The 18,079-nt window shown below is 44.8% G+C and overlaps 1 protein-coding gene across 1 annotated transcript in view; it reads right to left on the reverse strand.

Annotated features, from left to right (window-relative positions):
* The window catches only part of LOC147724149 (uncharacterized), a 1,299,884-nt gene extending 1,285,436 nt beyond the window's left edge, over positions 1–14,448 (reverse strand). Inside the window, exon 1 of the mRNA XM_086917998.1 lies at positions 13,503–14,448. Coding sequence (XP_086774124.1) covers positions 13,503–14,448 — 946 coding nt within the window. The remainder of the gene's footprint in view (positions 1–13,502) is intronic.
* Positions 14,449–18,079: the final 3,631 nt, after the last annotated feature.

An 18,079-nucleotide genomic window follows, 5' to 3' on the forward strand; every position in this document is an offset into this window, starting at 1 on the left:
ATCTCGCCTAGCAGAGCATGCTCTGTCTCTTTCTGACATGCTGAATTAATTCTTTGGTCTCACAGCCCACCCTTTACCTTTTTATTCGTCCCTTCGATTGCTGTTCAAAAATGCGTGCATGCTAGTGGTTAATCCTCCCTCTTTGCCCATCCTTTTTGTGTTTAGGTTCCTCCCACAGAGCACTGTCCAATTACTGTTAACATTATGCTTCTGTGTTTATGTGTTTATTTGGGCGACTAGTTTTTTTTTGATTCTTGCTCATGTCACTGTTTGCCCATCTTCGGTGGTTCAGCTTCGGCGCCCATCACTTACTCTCCCTGCCCCTTTCAAATACCTAAATTAAATGTCAGACACTTCAGACTCAAATTTCGATATCACCTCTTTGATTTTCTCTGACTTTAAAGTGCAAGGATTTCCCCAAAACACTCCTGCTTTGCTGCTTGTTGCTGTAGCGAGCCTCGTTTACCAGACTTTCAGCAGCTCAACCTTGCAGCACAGTTAAGGGCATGGCTTGCGCAACTCCCGTTGCATTTTGTTTGATGCTTGTTTATATAATGTGAACTCATGCAAGCTGAAGGTATTGAAGCGCTTTACAAAATCGCCAGTTACATTACGCAAGATCAGATTAATTTTTGTTTTTTTTGGTTGTGCAGAGATTTAGTGATGCTGATGCCGCCCCTATTTATTCATTATTTCTCCTCTACCTGACAAATGGAATCATTTTGTTGTTATTGCTTTGTCCAGTGCTCCTATACCCAAGGGACTGGGACAGAGGGTGGACTAGGGGCTTGCTGTTAACCGAATTGTGAGAGCAGTGTTTTAAATGGAAAACTCTGGAGAAGGGTGGATGTGATGTCTCCACCTTTGAACATACTTGACTGCTTTTTTCCATAGGCTGTTCAATACTCTAGTGATGCAGTCACACAGAGAATGTTATAGTTCTGTGGACGTACATCAAGGCACTTGTCTTTCTGTCTGTGCATTAAAAAGTCTTGAAACGTGTCCATAAATGTTTCCTGAGGCAAGCATGTATTCCTTTTTTTTAATGGAAATCCATATAAAAAGAAACTTATTATCCATACATACATCCATATAATTCATTAAACGTGTCGAGTAATACAAAATCATTAAATAACACCAGTAGGCCTAATGACAGTAAATCCTAAAATCAGTAAAAGAAAGGCAATACATGCATTTAAGCGAGCATTCGACAGATTAAAATGGCCCCTGGATTTTCTGTCTTAATCCATGCCTCAATGGCCCACATTTTCTTCTTATTGATGAGCCCATTGACGTTGAAAGAAACCACTTTCAAAATTTCCTTTTTATGCATTAGCAACAGCAGGAAATTATCCAGACAGCCTAGCAACATAGACAAGAATTTTCTGGAAAACTATGGCATCAGTCAATAGCCCCATTCTAAGCCTAACCAAATATGAGTACATTAATGATGAATGGATGATTCTGAATTTAAACAATGGATTTCTTTTTTTCCCCATGCTCCCTTCTCCACCCCTGTGACCCCACCTTGCTCCCCAAGCCCCCATGAGCAGACTGCCGTCCCTGCTCACACCTGACAGGCTATCCCAACCCCCTTAACTGGCAATATAACTTGGTGCCAAGTGCTACCGGTCTACCTACCCCCACTTCAAAAGAAGAAAAAGAGAAAAAAAGCACACAAAAAAAAGAATAAGCAAAGAGAAGTAAGAAGTAGAGAAAAACAGAAGGCAGTAGAAAAAAAGCTGCCTAGGAAGATATGCTTGAAAAAGGGGAAACATAAGGATAAGAGGCCGAAACAAGTGATTGAGAACATTTAACACTCTGACATTATATTAACATTCTAGAGTCTATAGGCCAATTTCAATTTGAAGCTTTTATTTGGTTAAATAAATTCACCATATAAGTAGTACAATCATAAATCAATCTACAGTAATAATCATAGAATATAAAACTACAAGATTAATAAAATATGAATACATCGAAGTTCATAAACATAATAATCCAGATACAAAAGTGAGAGTGCATAATTCATGTAAGTACCCCAGCGTTTTACATAAACATATATGGTCCTAGTACAAAAAGTGCAAATGCAGAAAGTTACATAGTACCCTAAAAATCATACGGTCAAATGTCAATGATCATCGGTTTCCTAATACTAATTGATTTCAAAAGTAATGTAGCTAAATAAAAACACAATCCTGGGTCCTCTAGTCTAAGGAGCAACTCCATGGCGTCGTTAGTGGATCTTATATTATTGTGTAAAAAGAATGGTTTTAAATAAAATTTCCTAAAATGAGAATAGAATTTACAAAATAATCACATATGGCAGCAGCTTTGTCGGGAAACTCCATCGCTTGGGCATGGGTGAGCAGAACACTGTTTCATAACTGGGAAATTAACAAGATGATGTATGATACCCAATCTTAAGCGTGTCAGCACAAATCAATGTGATGCTCTTGTCACGACTGACAGGTAAGTTTGAAAACCCTGTTTAAGATCCAGTTGCAGATAAAAAATGAAATTTGATTGGTTCTTAATAGCACGGGAGCGGGCCTCTGTTTTGTTGGATAATAAAATTGATTTTATCTCAGTTCTAGCAAAAAAATCTGCACACCCAGGATCCAGACGAATATCCCAATTAAATAAGGATTTAAACCAGTAAAAGATATAATTAGGCCAAGGTATTCTTAGGCAGTTCTCCATTTTGAGGCAGTCCCGTATTATGGATTGGGTGAACATTGTCTCCTCTTTTGACCATATAGATTTCCATAGTAGGAGAGGGCGCAATGAAGCCAAATCTGAAATATATTTAATGCCCACCTCACGATGAATCAGTCCCGTGGAGGCCGATAAAGGGACACACAACAAGCGTTTTAAAAATGAATTTTGTGTTTGTTGTAATAAATTACCTTGGCAATGTCCCAAAACACCTGCCCCATAAAGAGCTGCAGTGACACATCGTATCTCATAAATTGTCAACATATCTTTGATGCGTCGATTGCCCAGTTTAGCCGCAAATCTAAAAAGACCATTGATATTTCTCAACATCTTAGAACTAGCATTTTCCTGTTCCTGAGCCCATGACCTGTTCCCTGCAAATGTAATACCCAAATAACAAAATGCTTTAACTATCTGGACCTTAGAACCTTCAATATGGTAAGATCTGGATGTTATTGGGTTCCTATCGCATGCCATAACAAAAGTTTTCGATTTATTGATTAAAAGCTTTCTTTTTGCAATAAAAACAGTGAAAGACGTTGTAACTCAATGGGGGTGCGAGAAAGTAAAACCGCATCATCAGCGTAGAAAAGAATTGAGACAGGATTCCCGTCCACCCTCAGTGTATCCGCCTCAGACAGTTTCAGGGCTGCGTCTACTACATTGATAAACAATGAAAAAAGTAGTGGAGCTAGGACGCAGCCCTGTCGGATGCCTCTTTTAACTTTAAACGGGGGTATATTCACCTAAGTGACCGTACCGCACCTTACTTGACAGCTCCCCGTATAATCTTGCCAAAAAATATACTATCTCTTTGGGGGGACCCACTTCTAGCAATAAGGGCCATAAAATAGAATGGTCTACCAAATCAAAAGGACTGCTGAGGTCAGGAAAACATAAATATAAATTGCCCTCCTTTGCTAGGGTAAATTTGCCGATCAGAAGATCCAGATTGACACACTGCTCTAGTGTGCCAACTCCTTTTCTGGATCCATATTGTACTTGTGTGAGGACCGACTTCTCTGTAACCCAAGCTTCTAATCTTAATAACATGTTTTTATTACGCTGTATATATTTTAATTAAAGCGTTTTTATAGTACTGTCTTCGCCGAGGCTCGAACTTCCCTCCACAGCGCCGCTGTATCTAGGCGCAGGGAAGCTTTGCAATTAACTTGGCCACCATCTTACATTGGGAAGGCTGGCCGAGAGCTCTGCGCCCCTCCCGCCCTCCCAGGGTATTTAAAACGCGTCTTTAGCGATCCTCAGTAATTGCAGTTTGTTTCCCTCTGAGGCGGAAGCCGGAGGTCTGTTTGTGCTCCCTTGCACCTCTGCCACATAGTATTTGGTTATTTTGGTAAAAACGATTGAGACACGAATTGTTTTTATTACGCTGTATATATTTTAATTAGAGCGTTTTTATAGTACTGTCTTCGCCGAGGCTCGAACTTCCCTCCACAGCGCCGCTGTATCTAGGCGCAGGGAAGCTTTGCAATTAACTTGGCCGCCATCTTACATTGGGAAGGCTGGCCGAGAGCTCTGCGCCCCTCCCACCCTCCTCCCGTCCCGCCCAAAGTATGAATAAAAACAACACTACCGCCCGTCCGCGCAGCGGGCGGGCGCAGCAGGCGCGCCGGCGGCGCGCCGAAGGCGGGCCCGTCTGCGCCCGTCCGTGCCTGGACCGGGCCTAGGGCCAGACCCCCTGCCCCTCGCCTCTCTTACACCCGCAACGCACTCCTGGAGATTTGCCCATCTCACGCCTCGCTGTGCACTAAACTAGATGTATCCTTCATACATTTGGCACCACTTATACAATGCTCATACTGCAATGTTCCATCAGTGATTACCAACCCAATCATGGATGTCAAATCCTTCACTTCAGAGGCTGACACATATGTCTCTATGGCACTTATTAACGCGCGCTCCCTGGGCAAACACTGCCAGGATATAGCTGACCTCATTAGCGACTCTAATCTAGATGTGCTCTATATTACAGAGACATGGTCCGACGAGGCATCTGCCCCCGATTATGTCACGGCAGTCCCCCCAGGTTATAATGCCTACCGACAGGATAGGCCCATAGGAAAAGGAGGAGGGATAGCCATTATAGCGAGAGAACATTTCAAAGTCCGCTGCTCGCCTATCCCTATCAACTCATGCGAAGCCATGCTTTTTGATATAAAATTATCCCCCACCTATAATTTCAAGGGAACACTGATCTATAGACCCCCGGGGACAAGATCTGCGTTTCTCGCGAATCTCAGCAACATCACTGAATCTATAGCATCAGAAGACACTATTACGATTATGGGAGATTTCAATTTCTATTTAGAGCTTCTCAGTGATAGGGATACCACAACCCTTGTATATGACCTAGACATAATGGGTCTTAGACAACTGGTAACAACTCCCACCCATCAGGCAGGCCATACGCTAGATGGAATTTTTACGAATGTGGAAGGACTGTGTATCACCTCAGTTCTCCCTATGACCTGGACAGACCATTCAGTCATTTTTAGCAGACTCACCATCAAAGGTTCACAGAGAATAAAAGCGGTTCCTGCGAAAAAGGGCACGTTCAAAGCATGGAAGGACATTAATCCTAATGACCTAACACTACTTCTCAACACCACAATGCCGGAATTATCCACTGACCCCACTACCGCGACCAACCAATTCCAAAAGTGGTTGGGTGATGCCACGACTCAGTTGGCACCCACCAAATCAATATCTAAAAATAGAAATACGCCTAAAGCTCTGTGGTACACGGCAGAACTTAAAAGCCAAAAACAGTTAACTAGGAACTTGGAAAGACGCTGGCGAAGAACTTATGAAATTGAAAGCAAGGAAAAATATAAGAAAGCCCTGGCCACTTATAAAGCTATGATAATAGCAGCAAAAAAAGTTTTCTTCACACGTCATATAGAAACTGCTAAAAATTCTAGCAAACAGCTATATCACATTGCCAAAACCCTTGCGGGCAATGCCCCGGACCTTAACCCACCTCCATCGCAAGCACTATGTGATGCTTTATCGGAGTTCTTTTTTGCAAAGGTTAATGACATCTATCAAGCCTTCAACTTAGATCAGGCCAGTAGTAGTGCTACTACCCCCATGGTCAGTTACAAAACCACCATGACCTGTTTTAGCCCTCTTACCACTGACCAAATTAAGGGCATAGTAACAACGATCAAAGCTGGTTCAGCCCTGGATCCATGCCCAACCTCCGTACTCGCCACTGTACCAGAGACAGTCATCCCCATTATAACCATGGTCTGTAATACAATTCTGGCATCTGGATCTTACCCTGACTCACTTAAAAATACTTTAATCAAGCCTCTGCTCAAAAAGCCTGGGCTAGATAAAAGTGAATTGAAAAACTACCGCCCTATAGCAAGTCTCCCTTTTTTAGCCAAGGTCATAGAAAAGGCTATGAACCAGCAGCTATCAGCTTACATAGAAAACAACAATCTGCTTGATGATACACAGTTCGGTTTCCGCAAACATCACGGCACTGAAACCGCTCTCATCAAAGCAGCTGATGACATAAGAGTCATCCGCGACCAGGGAGGAACTGCTCTGTTAGTTCTCCTGGACTTGTCAGCTGCTTTCGACACGGTTGACCACAAGATCCTGGTCGACCGTGTCGAGAGGATGGGCATCACGCTCACGGCTAGGGACTTACTTGCTTCCTTTCTGGCCAACAGAACTCAGGCGGTCACAGTGGGCCCCTTCCAGTCGGCTGATCTGTCGCTACCGTGTGGGGTACCCCAAGGCTCATCCCTTAGTCCGACACTATTTAATATATATGTGTCGGACCTTGCTAGTGTCATCAAAGCACACGGGATGGGCCTAACCTCATACGCTGACGACACTCAGCTGGTGCTGGCTATAAAGGGCGATGGACAGACGGTGGCAGAGAAATTCCAAAGCGGGATGATTGCTATCGGCGAGTAGATGGCAAAGAATTGCCTAAAGCTTAACTCCGATAAGACGGAGGTGGTCATCTTTGGTAATCTCTCCCCAGCCTGGTCGGCAACCTGGTGGCCATCGGCCTTAGGCACACCTCCCAGCCCCACGGTCAAAGTCAGAAATCTAGGTGTTACCTTCGACGATCAACTTAACTTTATGGCTCATGCAAACAAGGTGGCAGCTAACGCCCATTTCAAGCTCAGAATGGTAAGAAAAATCACACCTTATTTACCAGACTCAGCAGCAAAAACCTTAGTTACCTCTCTAGTGCTTACATCGCTAGACTACTGCAACGGTCTGCTGCTCAATGCTCAAAGCAGAGTTACCAAAAAACTACAGACCGTGCAGAATGCTGCCGCTCGCGTTCTGTCAAAAAAACCTAAGTTTGCACCTATTTCGGACACGCTTAAAAGCTACCACTGGCTGTCCATCCACAACAGGGTAAAATTTAAATCTCTGTGTACAGTATACAAATCTTTACAGGATCAAGGACCTCGATTTCTCAAAAATCAACTGATACCCTACAACCCAACCAGAACTCTCAGATCCACCTCTCTTAACCAATTAGTGGTTCAACGAAGCCGAACAGTCTCTTGGGGCGATCGCCGCTTCTCAATTGCGGCCCCCAGACTTTGGAACACTTTACCTAACCATATAAAAACAAGTCCCACACTTCTTCAGTACAGAAAAAAACTGAAAACATGGTTATTTAATCAGTAATCCACATCTCCGTACTTCCTGATCATGGTGAGACATTATTGCATTTCTAGCGCCGAGGCGCCCAAGGGTAATTGTACGCGCTCTACAAATGGCATTAATAAATAAATAAATAAATAAACATGACCCTACTCATGATCTTTATAGAGGAATCCAATAAGGAGATTGGACGGTAGTTACGGGCGTCAGTTTTTACTCTTTTCTTATGGATTGGTATTATGATTGACTGACCACATGATGATGGAAATTGGGTCTCGACCGCTGCATTAAAAACTCTAGTTAAACGCGGGGGACATAGAACCATTTCGTTTTTATAAAGGTCTATCAGGACCCCATCGGGTCTCGGTGCCTTACCCCCCTTACTACTAATTGTACCCTCAGTTACCTCCTCTATGCTAATTGACAGAGGTATCATTGGCCAGTCAAAGGAGGTTTGGGTAGACAAGGTGGATGGAACATCTCTATCAATTGGATTAAAACATTTTGAAAAATGTTCTACCCAGGAATTGCAGTTAATATAGGAATTAAGTTCTGGTATAAGAGCTTCCTTCAAAAAGGTATTATTAACAGTATCCCAGAACAATTTACTATTTTTGGTGTCTGCTGCCTGGCTTAAATCTTCCCAGGCTATTGCTTGAAGCTCCAATTTTAAGTTTTCTAGGGCTGAAGCATATTCTGCATGTAGAACCTTAATTGTATCCGGGTATCTTGGGTTACACCACAGGGCTTGTTTAAGGCGACATAGGGCCGCTGTACAATTATAATCAAACCAGCCCACCTTAGGTTTTTTATTTCCGCGGACTGGTTTCATCAATAGGCTCTCCAAGACATTATTGATTCAAGTGAAATTGGCAAGCATCAATTGAGGATCAACCTCATCCCCTAAGCAAACTTGGATTTCATTCTGGCATTGTATAATAACATCATGCTGGGATTTAGATGGATCCAAGCCGGCCCATTTTATCCGGATGCCATTCGGTCTAATGGGGGAAATGCACGGGCTATGGGAGACACCAGTTACATTTTTAAAACCCCAACATAATAAATTAAGAGAAATACTATTATGATCACTAGTTGGTTGATCCGTTATCCAGGGTAGCGAAAATAAATGTACACTATTACACTAAATTATAATGTGAGTCTATATTAGGACTTATCCAAAGAAATGTATTGCAGTAATTCCTGTGCTTCCGGGACATTTCAAAATACATGAAATCTGCCTTTGACAAACACTTTTAACTTGCTCTGTTGGGCAATCATTGCCTGCGCCCCCTGTTCTTTAAACAGATGCAGCATTTTAACAAACTCTTTCCGCCTTTTGGCTGCGGAAGCCAGCATGTCCAGGAAAATGCGACAAAGTGGAACCTCTGATGAGGTAAACTGTTGCTGTATTATGGTCTTGGTTAAAATTTGTTCCTTGACCCTGAAATCCCCCAAATTAACCAAGATTGTCTGTGGAAATTTAGCGTTGGGAGGAAGATGTGCTGGCACCGATGGGCTCGCATAAGAGTCAGTTCACCATACTCCAGGAGGACTTTTTTTTTAAACAAATTAACCCATTGTAGAGTCTGCTGAACCTTAAGGCCCTCCGGAATACAAAGAATGTAGGGATTGGAGCGGCTAAAATGATTCTCTAATTCCTCCAGTTTGAACTCCAATGCTGTTTTTTGGCTCTGGAAGGCAGCAACTTTATTATTCATAGTTGAAACTTGGTCCTCCAATTGCAAAATCCTAGTCTCTGCCTCAAGAAAACGTGCCAGGACCTGAGCCATATTTTCTTCAATGTTAGTTAAACTAGCGTGGATTGCAGTGATTTCACCGGATTGGGAGGCTTTCAGATCTCAAATCTCCTCCAGAATCAAGTTCAGGAGGCTCGTGGCGTCCCACTCCATAGAGAAGGGTCTGTTATCCTGGGAGGAGTTGTCCTCGGTCAATTCCGGCCTAGCTTCAGAATGCGATGCCTGTAGGTCAGAAGATATAGACTCAACTGGGATGGTCAAGCCTGTGTCCACAGGAGTAGATAGTTCAGATGAGCTCCTCCCAGAAGAAGGCAAAAGAAGGAGAGTGGCTGCCATCCCTAGGATCCCTGAGACTCCCATCTTTACTAAGATCTATAGGGTTGTCCACTAGAAGGAGCACATTCCCTAACCCCTCATGCTCCACAGATGATAAACCGGGCTTGGCTTTAAAGAATAAAGGCCTTTTTAAGGTCCTTGATTTCCCCAACTGAATCGACCAGCGTCACTGTCTGTAGCTTGGCCATATCTGATGAGATGGAGGTACCTGCCCTAGAAGAGGCAATAGAGAATGGGTGAATGCTAGAATCAAAGTCCACAGAAGCACCTCCAAGGTGGTCTTGTTTGCCAAACTCAAAACCTGCCATCTCAGCCTTTTCAATATTCAAGTTCAGATCTTAACTAAGAGCCGAAGCGCGGTTTGCTAGAGCAGCAGCCTGGCCAACACGTTTTTTCACCCTTTGACCCAGGTTTGGGGAGTCAGTGTGAGATGCTACAGACCCTTTAGTTCTTTTAGTGACATTTTGCATAATGCAGTTGTCAAGTAGATCCCGTAACAAGGTAGCCATAATCAATACCTGGGACCCCCCAGCGACCCTCAACCAAGTGGCATAGGGAAACCCCATACACCGGCGGGTAAGCAAAACATGTGCACTCACCCCATCTTGGACAGAAACCTGGTGGTCCCAATGGCATAAAGGAAGAAAAAAGCTGTACAAACTTCAAATCTCCTTTCTCCACCTGATTGCCTGAGGGCCGTAGTCCTGAGGTGAATCTAAATCTCCCACAGGCAGCCACTCCCTGTAACTCCAAGGAGCACAAGCAGGGAATATGCAGGCTCATGAAACATGAAGACTAGCCATTGAGCCACACTAGGTCGATAAGGAGCCAATATAGTTTCAGGAAGGTGGAGACCCACTTCAGCAGTATAGGTACCTTACACTGAATCATTCCGGGAAGGAAAAGGCACATCAGTGCTCGCGATGCTCCGCTCCTGTTCCTGGATCCCGATGGAGTGTCTGCAGAGTTCAGCTGCATCCAGCGTCAGACGTCACCTCCGGCATCGGAAGAAGGAGGGGGATGTAGCTACGGCGTACTCAGCCGGTAGCCTGCATCTCCGTCATGCCAACAAGCATGTATTCCTGAATCACAATGCCTGTCCGACTGTGCAGTAATTGTATAGCTCTTCAAACCCTGGCAGCACAGCACCCAAGATAATATGCTGCATGACTAAACACGTATGAGGTCTCAAAGGTGAACCTACTGGCTATGCTAATGCTTGTTGTGCCAAGATACTAGAGGGTTAAGCACAGGTTAATATGGCGTTCGCTTGTGTCTCACTATGAAAGAGATTGTGGTTGCTGTTTGAGCAGGAATTTATGCCCCTCATCCCAACCAGTAACCCAATTTCCAACAGAGGGGCTATCTTGATAGAGTCTGTGATTCATTTTGTGTGTGTGAGTTTTCAGTTGCAAAGAATGCAGGAATTCATGTGACTCTAGAAACCATACCTAATTTGTCTAAAGGATGGGGAGAGCAACAAACCCTTCAAACTAATAGTTTTATTACTAATGCACATGTTATCTATTCATAGCTGAAGTTCTCTGAAACTAAGACTCATGTAAAACGCCTGTCTTTCTATTAAAAAGAAGAACTTTCCTAAACCATTTCTAAAAATAATAAAAATATTTAGCACCCATATGGAAGTTAAGGCTGGTTTAGCCAATCAGAACATTTAGAATCCTAGCACAAACTACTGCTGTAAATAGGTGGTAATAGAGTTATCACCTGCATGCTGTTAGACATTAGCAACAGTTAATTGCCCTTCCCTCGTTGTAGTGCCCTAGTCTGCAGCTCGGGCCCATACTTGCATGTTGGACAAGTAACAGACATTAACACCCTCTGAAAAGGGTGTTGATCACAGTCAACATCTTGATGAGATTTGAGTAAAAATTAATTGCCTTCCTAGTCCTTAAAACGAATACAGTTTGACAAAATGAATGCTGATAATACAGAAAGATTAACGTTTCGTTCACAGAAATGAGCTATAAACTGGGTAATGATAAATAACCCCTACAGACTTATGGTGCGACATAGTGTGCTCTTCGCATAACGTGGTGTAAAACATACGGGCCCTTATTTATGAGGCCTTACGTCAGTTTTGCGCCGCCGGTGCGTCACTTTTTGTGACGCACCAGAGGCGTAAAATATGCACCTTGTTGCGACATATTTAAAAAGTGACGCATCTAGGTAGATGCGTCACTTTTTAAACCCCTGCGCCACATTATACCTGCGTCAGGTATAATGTATGCAGAGGGGGCGTTCCCCCGCAAAAAGCCTCGTAATAGTGACGCAGTGAAATCTATGAGATTTCACTGCGTCACTTTTAGGATGCTGTTGCGTCAAAATCTTGCGCCTGCCTCACAGCAGGCGTAAGACTGACGCAAGCCCTTTCACATGGGGCTTTCCCCATGTGAAAGGACGCATTGCTGGAGTTGCGTCACTTTTGTGACACACTCCAGCAATGCGTCACTTTTGCGCTTACAGATACGTCTATCTGTAAGTCCTTGCGACATGATGCGTCATACATTAAATATGACACATCATTGGTGTCGCAAGGAGTGCGCAGTGAAAAGTGACGCATCGCTGTTTTCACGCAGCGATGCGTCACTTTCCATAAATGAGGCTCCCGGAGCTCTATAAACAATAGTTCTCTTAGAAAACCAGGGGCCCTATCATATAAAGTAACTACTGGTGGCAGATTTGGGCAGAATGCTGTCTTAAGTGGTTGAAAAGCTGAAGCAATGCTACTTTAACTTTTTACAAAGTGGTATTTAATTGTTTTACACAGGAACGTTCAAGGCATGTACTCCTTTTGGCTGGAACTATAGCAGCACTTAATGACATATCAAAAGTAAACAACTACATATAACTAAAAAACAGAAGCAACATAACACCATGATAAAAACATAACATGACACATCACAAAAAAATAGTGAAAACAATATATACAACACAAAAACTGCAGTATAACAAAACTAAATCACTTTGCAATAATGCAGCACAAAAAGACAGCAGTATAAAACCAACAGAGCACATCACCAGCACAACAAAAATGCCTCACAGGAAGCATGCACAGACGTTCTTGTTACACATTACAACCTCCAGAATCCAGTTTTCCTAATATGGTGTTAAAAGGTGCTTAGTGTAAGCACCAAATTAATTGCGCCAGTCAAAAATATATTGTGATCTGGTCGCTGGCATCGAGTTTGACATATGAATATTGTTAAAAGCAATTGAAACAGGTTAGGGAACACAGGTAATATTATCAGTTGAGCATATTGAAGTTTGATTACAAAGGTCATGCCTAGAGGCAAATGTCATGGACGAATATGTGCGTATTGTGCACATCACTCGATGCAGGGAATGTTGCTCTTGGCTATCACCGCATAAGACAAACAGGGAATGTATTATGTCCGAGCTAACCTGCTTCAGAAGAAATGGATTTGTATGCAACTCAGGTTATAGCAACGAGCTAGTGCTAGTGAGATTAAGTTGAACGGGATTCCTCAAGTGGGCCTCGAAGAGTCATTTACTCACTCAGTCACTGAGAAGGTCTCATCTGATGTGCTCACAGACAAAGCAATCAGCCGAGTAGAAAGCATAATCCTGATAATCCTGGCCAGGTAACAGTGTGTTTATCTTTAAAGTAAATTAATAGCAAAACACACAATGGTGTGTACATATGCAGCAGCAGTTTCAAAGTGAATTGAACCTCCTCCAAAAGGCAATGGATTGATCTGAAATGCTCTGGTACTCTGGTGTTTCTGAAACCACAGACAAGCCTCGCCCACAATATGTTCAGCTTTTGGACTCTCTGGAGCCTGTTAAATTAGGAGTCCGGTAACATAGCATAAGGGACCTTTCTAGAACCAAAAAAAGGAGGCAACTAATGTTCTCGCCACAACAGCATACTTTTCAGACCGAATGAAAGGAAAACTATGCTGCAACGGGTGAAGATGAAGCGACGCTCCTGGAGGATACAGCAAGGGCGATCAGTCAAACGAAAATAAAATCTCTTACCTAAGCATTGCAACAGCGACTCATCATTCAGAGACAGCAGGAGGTAACCATCCACTGCATTTTCTGCAAACGTCAGCTGATAAAATTCTCGGATTCCAAGATGTGCGACCCATTCCTGAACATCTTCCACTCTCCAGGTAACAAGGCTCTTCCGTCTAAACTCTCCCTTAGTCTCAGCGGGGCAAGGTCGGTTAAACTGCAAGGGCGTTCTACTCACTGAATACTTGTCTATTTCGGAACTCAAGTTGCCTATCACCAGCGAACATTTCTCAGCAAGGCTTGTTTTCAAGAGGTTGGCACCCGTTAAGTCGATTGCCCCGCGGTAAAGGCCAGAGAGGGTTTTGGGGATCTCAACCGATGTAAACAGAATGGGGAAAAGTTTAGGGGGCTTCTCGGCACTATTTGATCGTTCAAATAAAATCTTACTCTCCAGAACGGAAATGGGGCACGAAAAATACGATTCTGATAGAAAAATGATGGCTGCCTTGCATTTTTCAACAGCTTCCAGTCGCTGAAATATCCACATAGGAGAAAACGGAACGACTTCGTCCGCATCGAACCAAATGTCCCCTGCTAAATTATTTTCCTTCAGCTGGCGGACAGTTTCACTCACAAACTTCCGTTCCAGAAAGCCGGAGTCTGAAGAGTAAGAAATGAAAATTAATTTCGCAGTTCTTTTTTTCTTTGTTTTTTCCTCTGGAGGTGAAGGGCCAGTCTCCATTTCCAAAGCACTTGCAGGTTGACTCAATTCTTGAGCATCTGCTTCTACTTGTGCCATCGCCTCAATGTGTTGATTCTCAACATCATCGGGTAAGATGATGCTACGTCTGTGACTTTCTTCTTTTTCATCTTCCTCTGTATGTTCATGTCTATGTATTTCTGCAGAGGACTGTTCAACCGGATTTTCTCCTTCACACTGTTGGGGTTCCTTGTGATTTTCCTCCATTCTATATCAAAAGATAATATAAGATTATAAAACCATGATTTCCTGCGAGGTTATTTTAGCATTTCTACCTTCATTCATGTACACAAAAAAATATAATGTGATATAATTATTTAACACTCAAATATTTTATACTGTCAGTGGCGTGTGTAAGAAGCAAGGCAAAGCATTTTATGGATTGTAAGCCCTCCCATGTCCCCTGACACAATTGCAAAAGCGGATCGAGCCCTGTAAAGGGTGGTCATCCCAAAAAAAGTGATCAAACCTCTGCCTCCGAATATTGGGAGCTACTTTGCCATTTGCCTTAACAAAGGGTAGCAGTGTAGCCACTCAGGCTTGTACATGACGACCCATCTGTGCAGAGGAGTACCGTCACCATATTAGTCTTTTCATGTCTACCATCACAAAAGCAAAATTGCTTGCTGCTGACTGACAGCACTCCGCCCTCTATCCCTGCAAGTGTTCCACAATATCAGAGCATTGTGGTAGGCGCTGGAAATTGGTGATTTAGGCGAAGAGAGGAGCTACATTTGAGCACACAATTGGGCAGCTGAGGGAAAGAGGTGGCAGGGAATATGCATATGAAATGATTTTGTAAGCAGTAGCAGCCTCTCCATTACGGCAGAGGAGCGTCGCCCCCCCTGTTGCCAGTGCCACCAAAGTTGAAAATAAAATGGCAATAAAATGAATTTATGACCATTTTATTTTTCAGCTCTCCCAGTCTGAGTAGTGTTTGAGGGCCGAGCCATTGCTGCTGAGTAGTGTTGTGTCCTGTAGTGGGGAAAGGACTGCCCTAGGGGTATCAATCTGGGACCTACACTCCGGGGCATCTAATCCTAACTAGGCCTAACACGTGGCCCTAGAATAAACTCAGTCGGACACTGGGAATAACTTTGTGCGTGCGTGCGAGACCTCTTTTTATTATAGGGAGTCACATGACTAGCGCGCCCCACGCCCGGGGCGTCAGGGGCGGGCCTCCGGGAACATAACATTCCTCCTAAAATAAGGAAAAACCAGAACACAGCAAAACCAAACTCAAACATTTTCAACCAGTCTCAGTGAACATTAGGACCAATGCTTTCAGCGTCCTTTTACTTGCAGCACCACCTTATTGGCTGGTCTACTCGGCCATATACATATTCAAAAGGGAACAGTCTTACGTGAAGTAGTCTCGTAACCAGCCGGAGGGAGTGGGATTGTTTCCTAATCGACGCTGCGACCCCCTGTGACTCAGCATTTCCACTCCAGCCTCTGACTCGGGACTTGGCGCCTCTCTGTCAGCCCCCTCCGGATCTGGGGCCTCCTCGAGGGCCTCCGCGTCACCTCCCACTTCTTCACTTGCTGCTTTCAGATCGTTACTTTGGCTGACCTCGTGACTGGGTGTTGATTCAACATTTGGTGTGTTAGTTGCAGTTTCAGTTTGTTCAACACCCTGCCGATGCTCTGACTCTGTGGCTGCAGAGTGAAACAATTTGAAGTGAGACACATTGCGAGTCACCATCTCTCGTCCTCGGATCACTGTGAGACGGGTGCCTTTCACCCCAATCACTCGCCACGGCCTTTTCTCATAATTGAGTCTGAACTTGTCACTAGTTATGCGATTGCGAAGAAGCACCACATCTCCTCGTCTGAATTGGGGTGGAACCGCCCGTCGTTTTTGGCTGACTTTGGCAAACGTGGTTTTTCTTTTCCTCGCGACCGCCTCTTCATTTACCACCTCAGGTGACCACTGTGGATGATGAGGAATGGAGTCCTTCACCACTCGCCCTAGGAGAAGATGTGCCGGGGCAACCCCCGTAGTGGAGTGTGGGGTCTGGCGATAGCTTCGAAGAAAAGTGAAAATGGCCATTTCCACGGACTGTCCCTTATCATGAGCAATGCGGATAACTTTGCTCAGTGTCCTCATAAACCTCTCGGCTTCCCCATTGGCTTGAGGCCACCGAGGTGTTATGCGCCTGTGGCGTGTCCCAAGAGATGACAGATAGGTAGCCAAATCCTGCCCTTGGAATGGTGGTCCATTGTCCATTCGAAGTTCCTTCATGGCACCATGAGTGGCAACAATCTTTTCCATTTTGGGGATCACACAGTCCGCACTGGTACTTGTCACGATTTCCACTTCGGGGTACTTTGAATGGTCATCTATCATTACCAGCGTGTGTCTTCCGTCCGGGAGACTGCCAAAGTTCATACTGACCCGCTCCCAGGGTCCTTGTGGCCGAGGCTCTACAATGATGGGGGCTTCCCGGGAGGCTTCTCCCGTGACTTGGCAGGCAGTGCACGACCTCACCACGCTCTCCACCATGTCATCCATGAGGGGGAACCATACTTTGGTTCGCAGCCGGGCCTTGGTCTTGACCATCCCCTGGTGACCTACATGGGCTAGTTGTATTACTTGTCCCGTGAGAGCCGTGGGTATTACTAGACGATGCCCTCGCAGCAGGCATCCCGCCGTGTCTTCATTGAGTTCAGCCCTGACATGGTACAAACTCTCCATAATTTTCTGAGCCTCCGGGGTAAGCGCTTTCCAGCTCTCCTTGGCTTTATGCCAGTTGGCAGTCCGAAGGAGGTCCTTGATCCGCTGTATGCAGGCGTCTTGGGCCGTGGCGCTCACAACGTCTTCCAGGGATATGGGGCGCGGGCATGACCTGGCCACCACCCACTTCACATACGCTTCTGTTTCTTCCGCCTCATCCATCTCCTCCGGAGTTGCGGGCCTGGGATGGCGCCATAAATAATCTGCCGGATTCTTCGCTCCCGGTTGATACTCGATGTTGCAGTTGTATTCCTGCAGTTGCAATAGCCATTTCTCTATTCTTGGGGGTGGTTTCGATGAAGTCCCTGAGAACAGAGCCACCAGCGGCTTGTGGTCAGTCACCACCAAGAATGGCTTCCCATAGACATACAGGTGGAAGTGTCGACATCCCCAATGAATCGCAATTGCTTCCTTTTCAATCTGTGAGTATCTCTGTCCAGTGTCCGTGAGGGACCTACTGGCGAAGGCAACTGGAGTCCAGTCTATTTCATCTCTTGGCCTTTGCATCAGTACGGCCCCCAACCCCGCCGGTCCGGCATCCACCGCGATTAGTGTGGTATTTCGCGGGTCAAAAAAAGCCAGCGTGGTGTTACTGGAGAGGGAGCTCTTGATGTCCTGGAACGCCTTCTCCTGCTCCGGTCCCCAGCTCCACGGAGTGGAGTCCTTAGTGAGCTCACGCAGCGGGAGAGTTAGGTTGGCTAGGTCCTTGATGAAGCGACCACAGTAGTTTACCATGCCAAGAAAACTCCTGACTTCAGTGACCGTCGTGGGTGGTGGCGCATCCTTGATGTCTTTGACTTTGTCAGGATCGGGGTTGACGCCTTCAGCTGAGAAAACATATCCAAAAAACCCTATTTGGGTCCGCAAGAATTCACACTTGTCTCGGTGTAGCGTGAGCCCCGCACTGCGGAGCCTGCGGAATACCTGCGCCAACCGGTGATTGTGTTCTGGAATTGTTCGGGCATGCACCATGATGTCATCGCTGACATTTATCACTCCAGGTATGCCGGCAATCAGCTCCTGAATGACATTTTGGAAAACTTCAGCCGCACTGGATATCCCAAAACTAAGTCTAGTGTATCTGCGGAGTCCAATATGGGT

The sequence above is a fragment of the Lissotriton vulgaris genome, chromosome 4_1 (genome assembly GCF_964263255.1).
Source record: "Lissotriton vulgaris chromosome 4_1, aLisVul1.2, whole genome shotgun sequence".
In the NCBI taxonomy this organism is placed as follows: Eukaryota; Metazoa; Chordata; class Amphibia; order Caudata; family Salamandridae; genus Lissotriton; species Lissotriton vulgaris.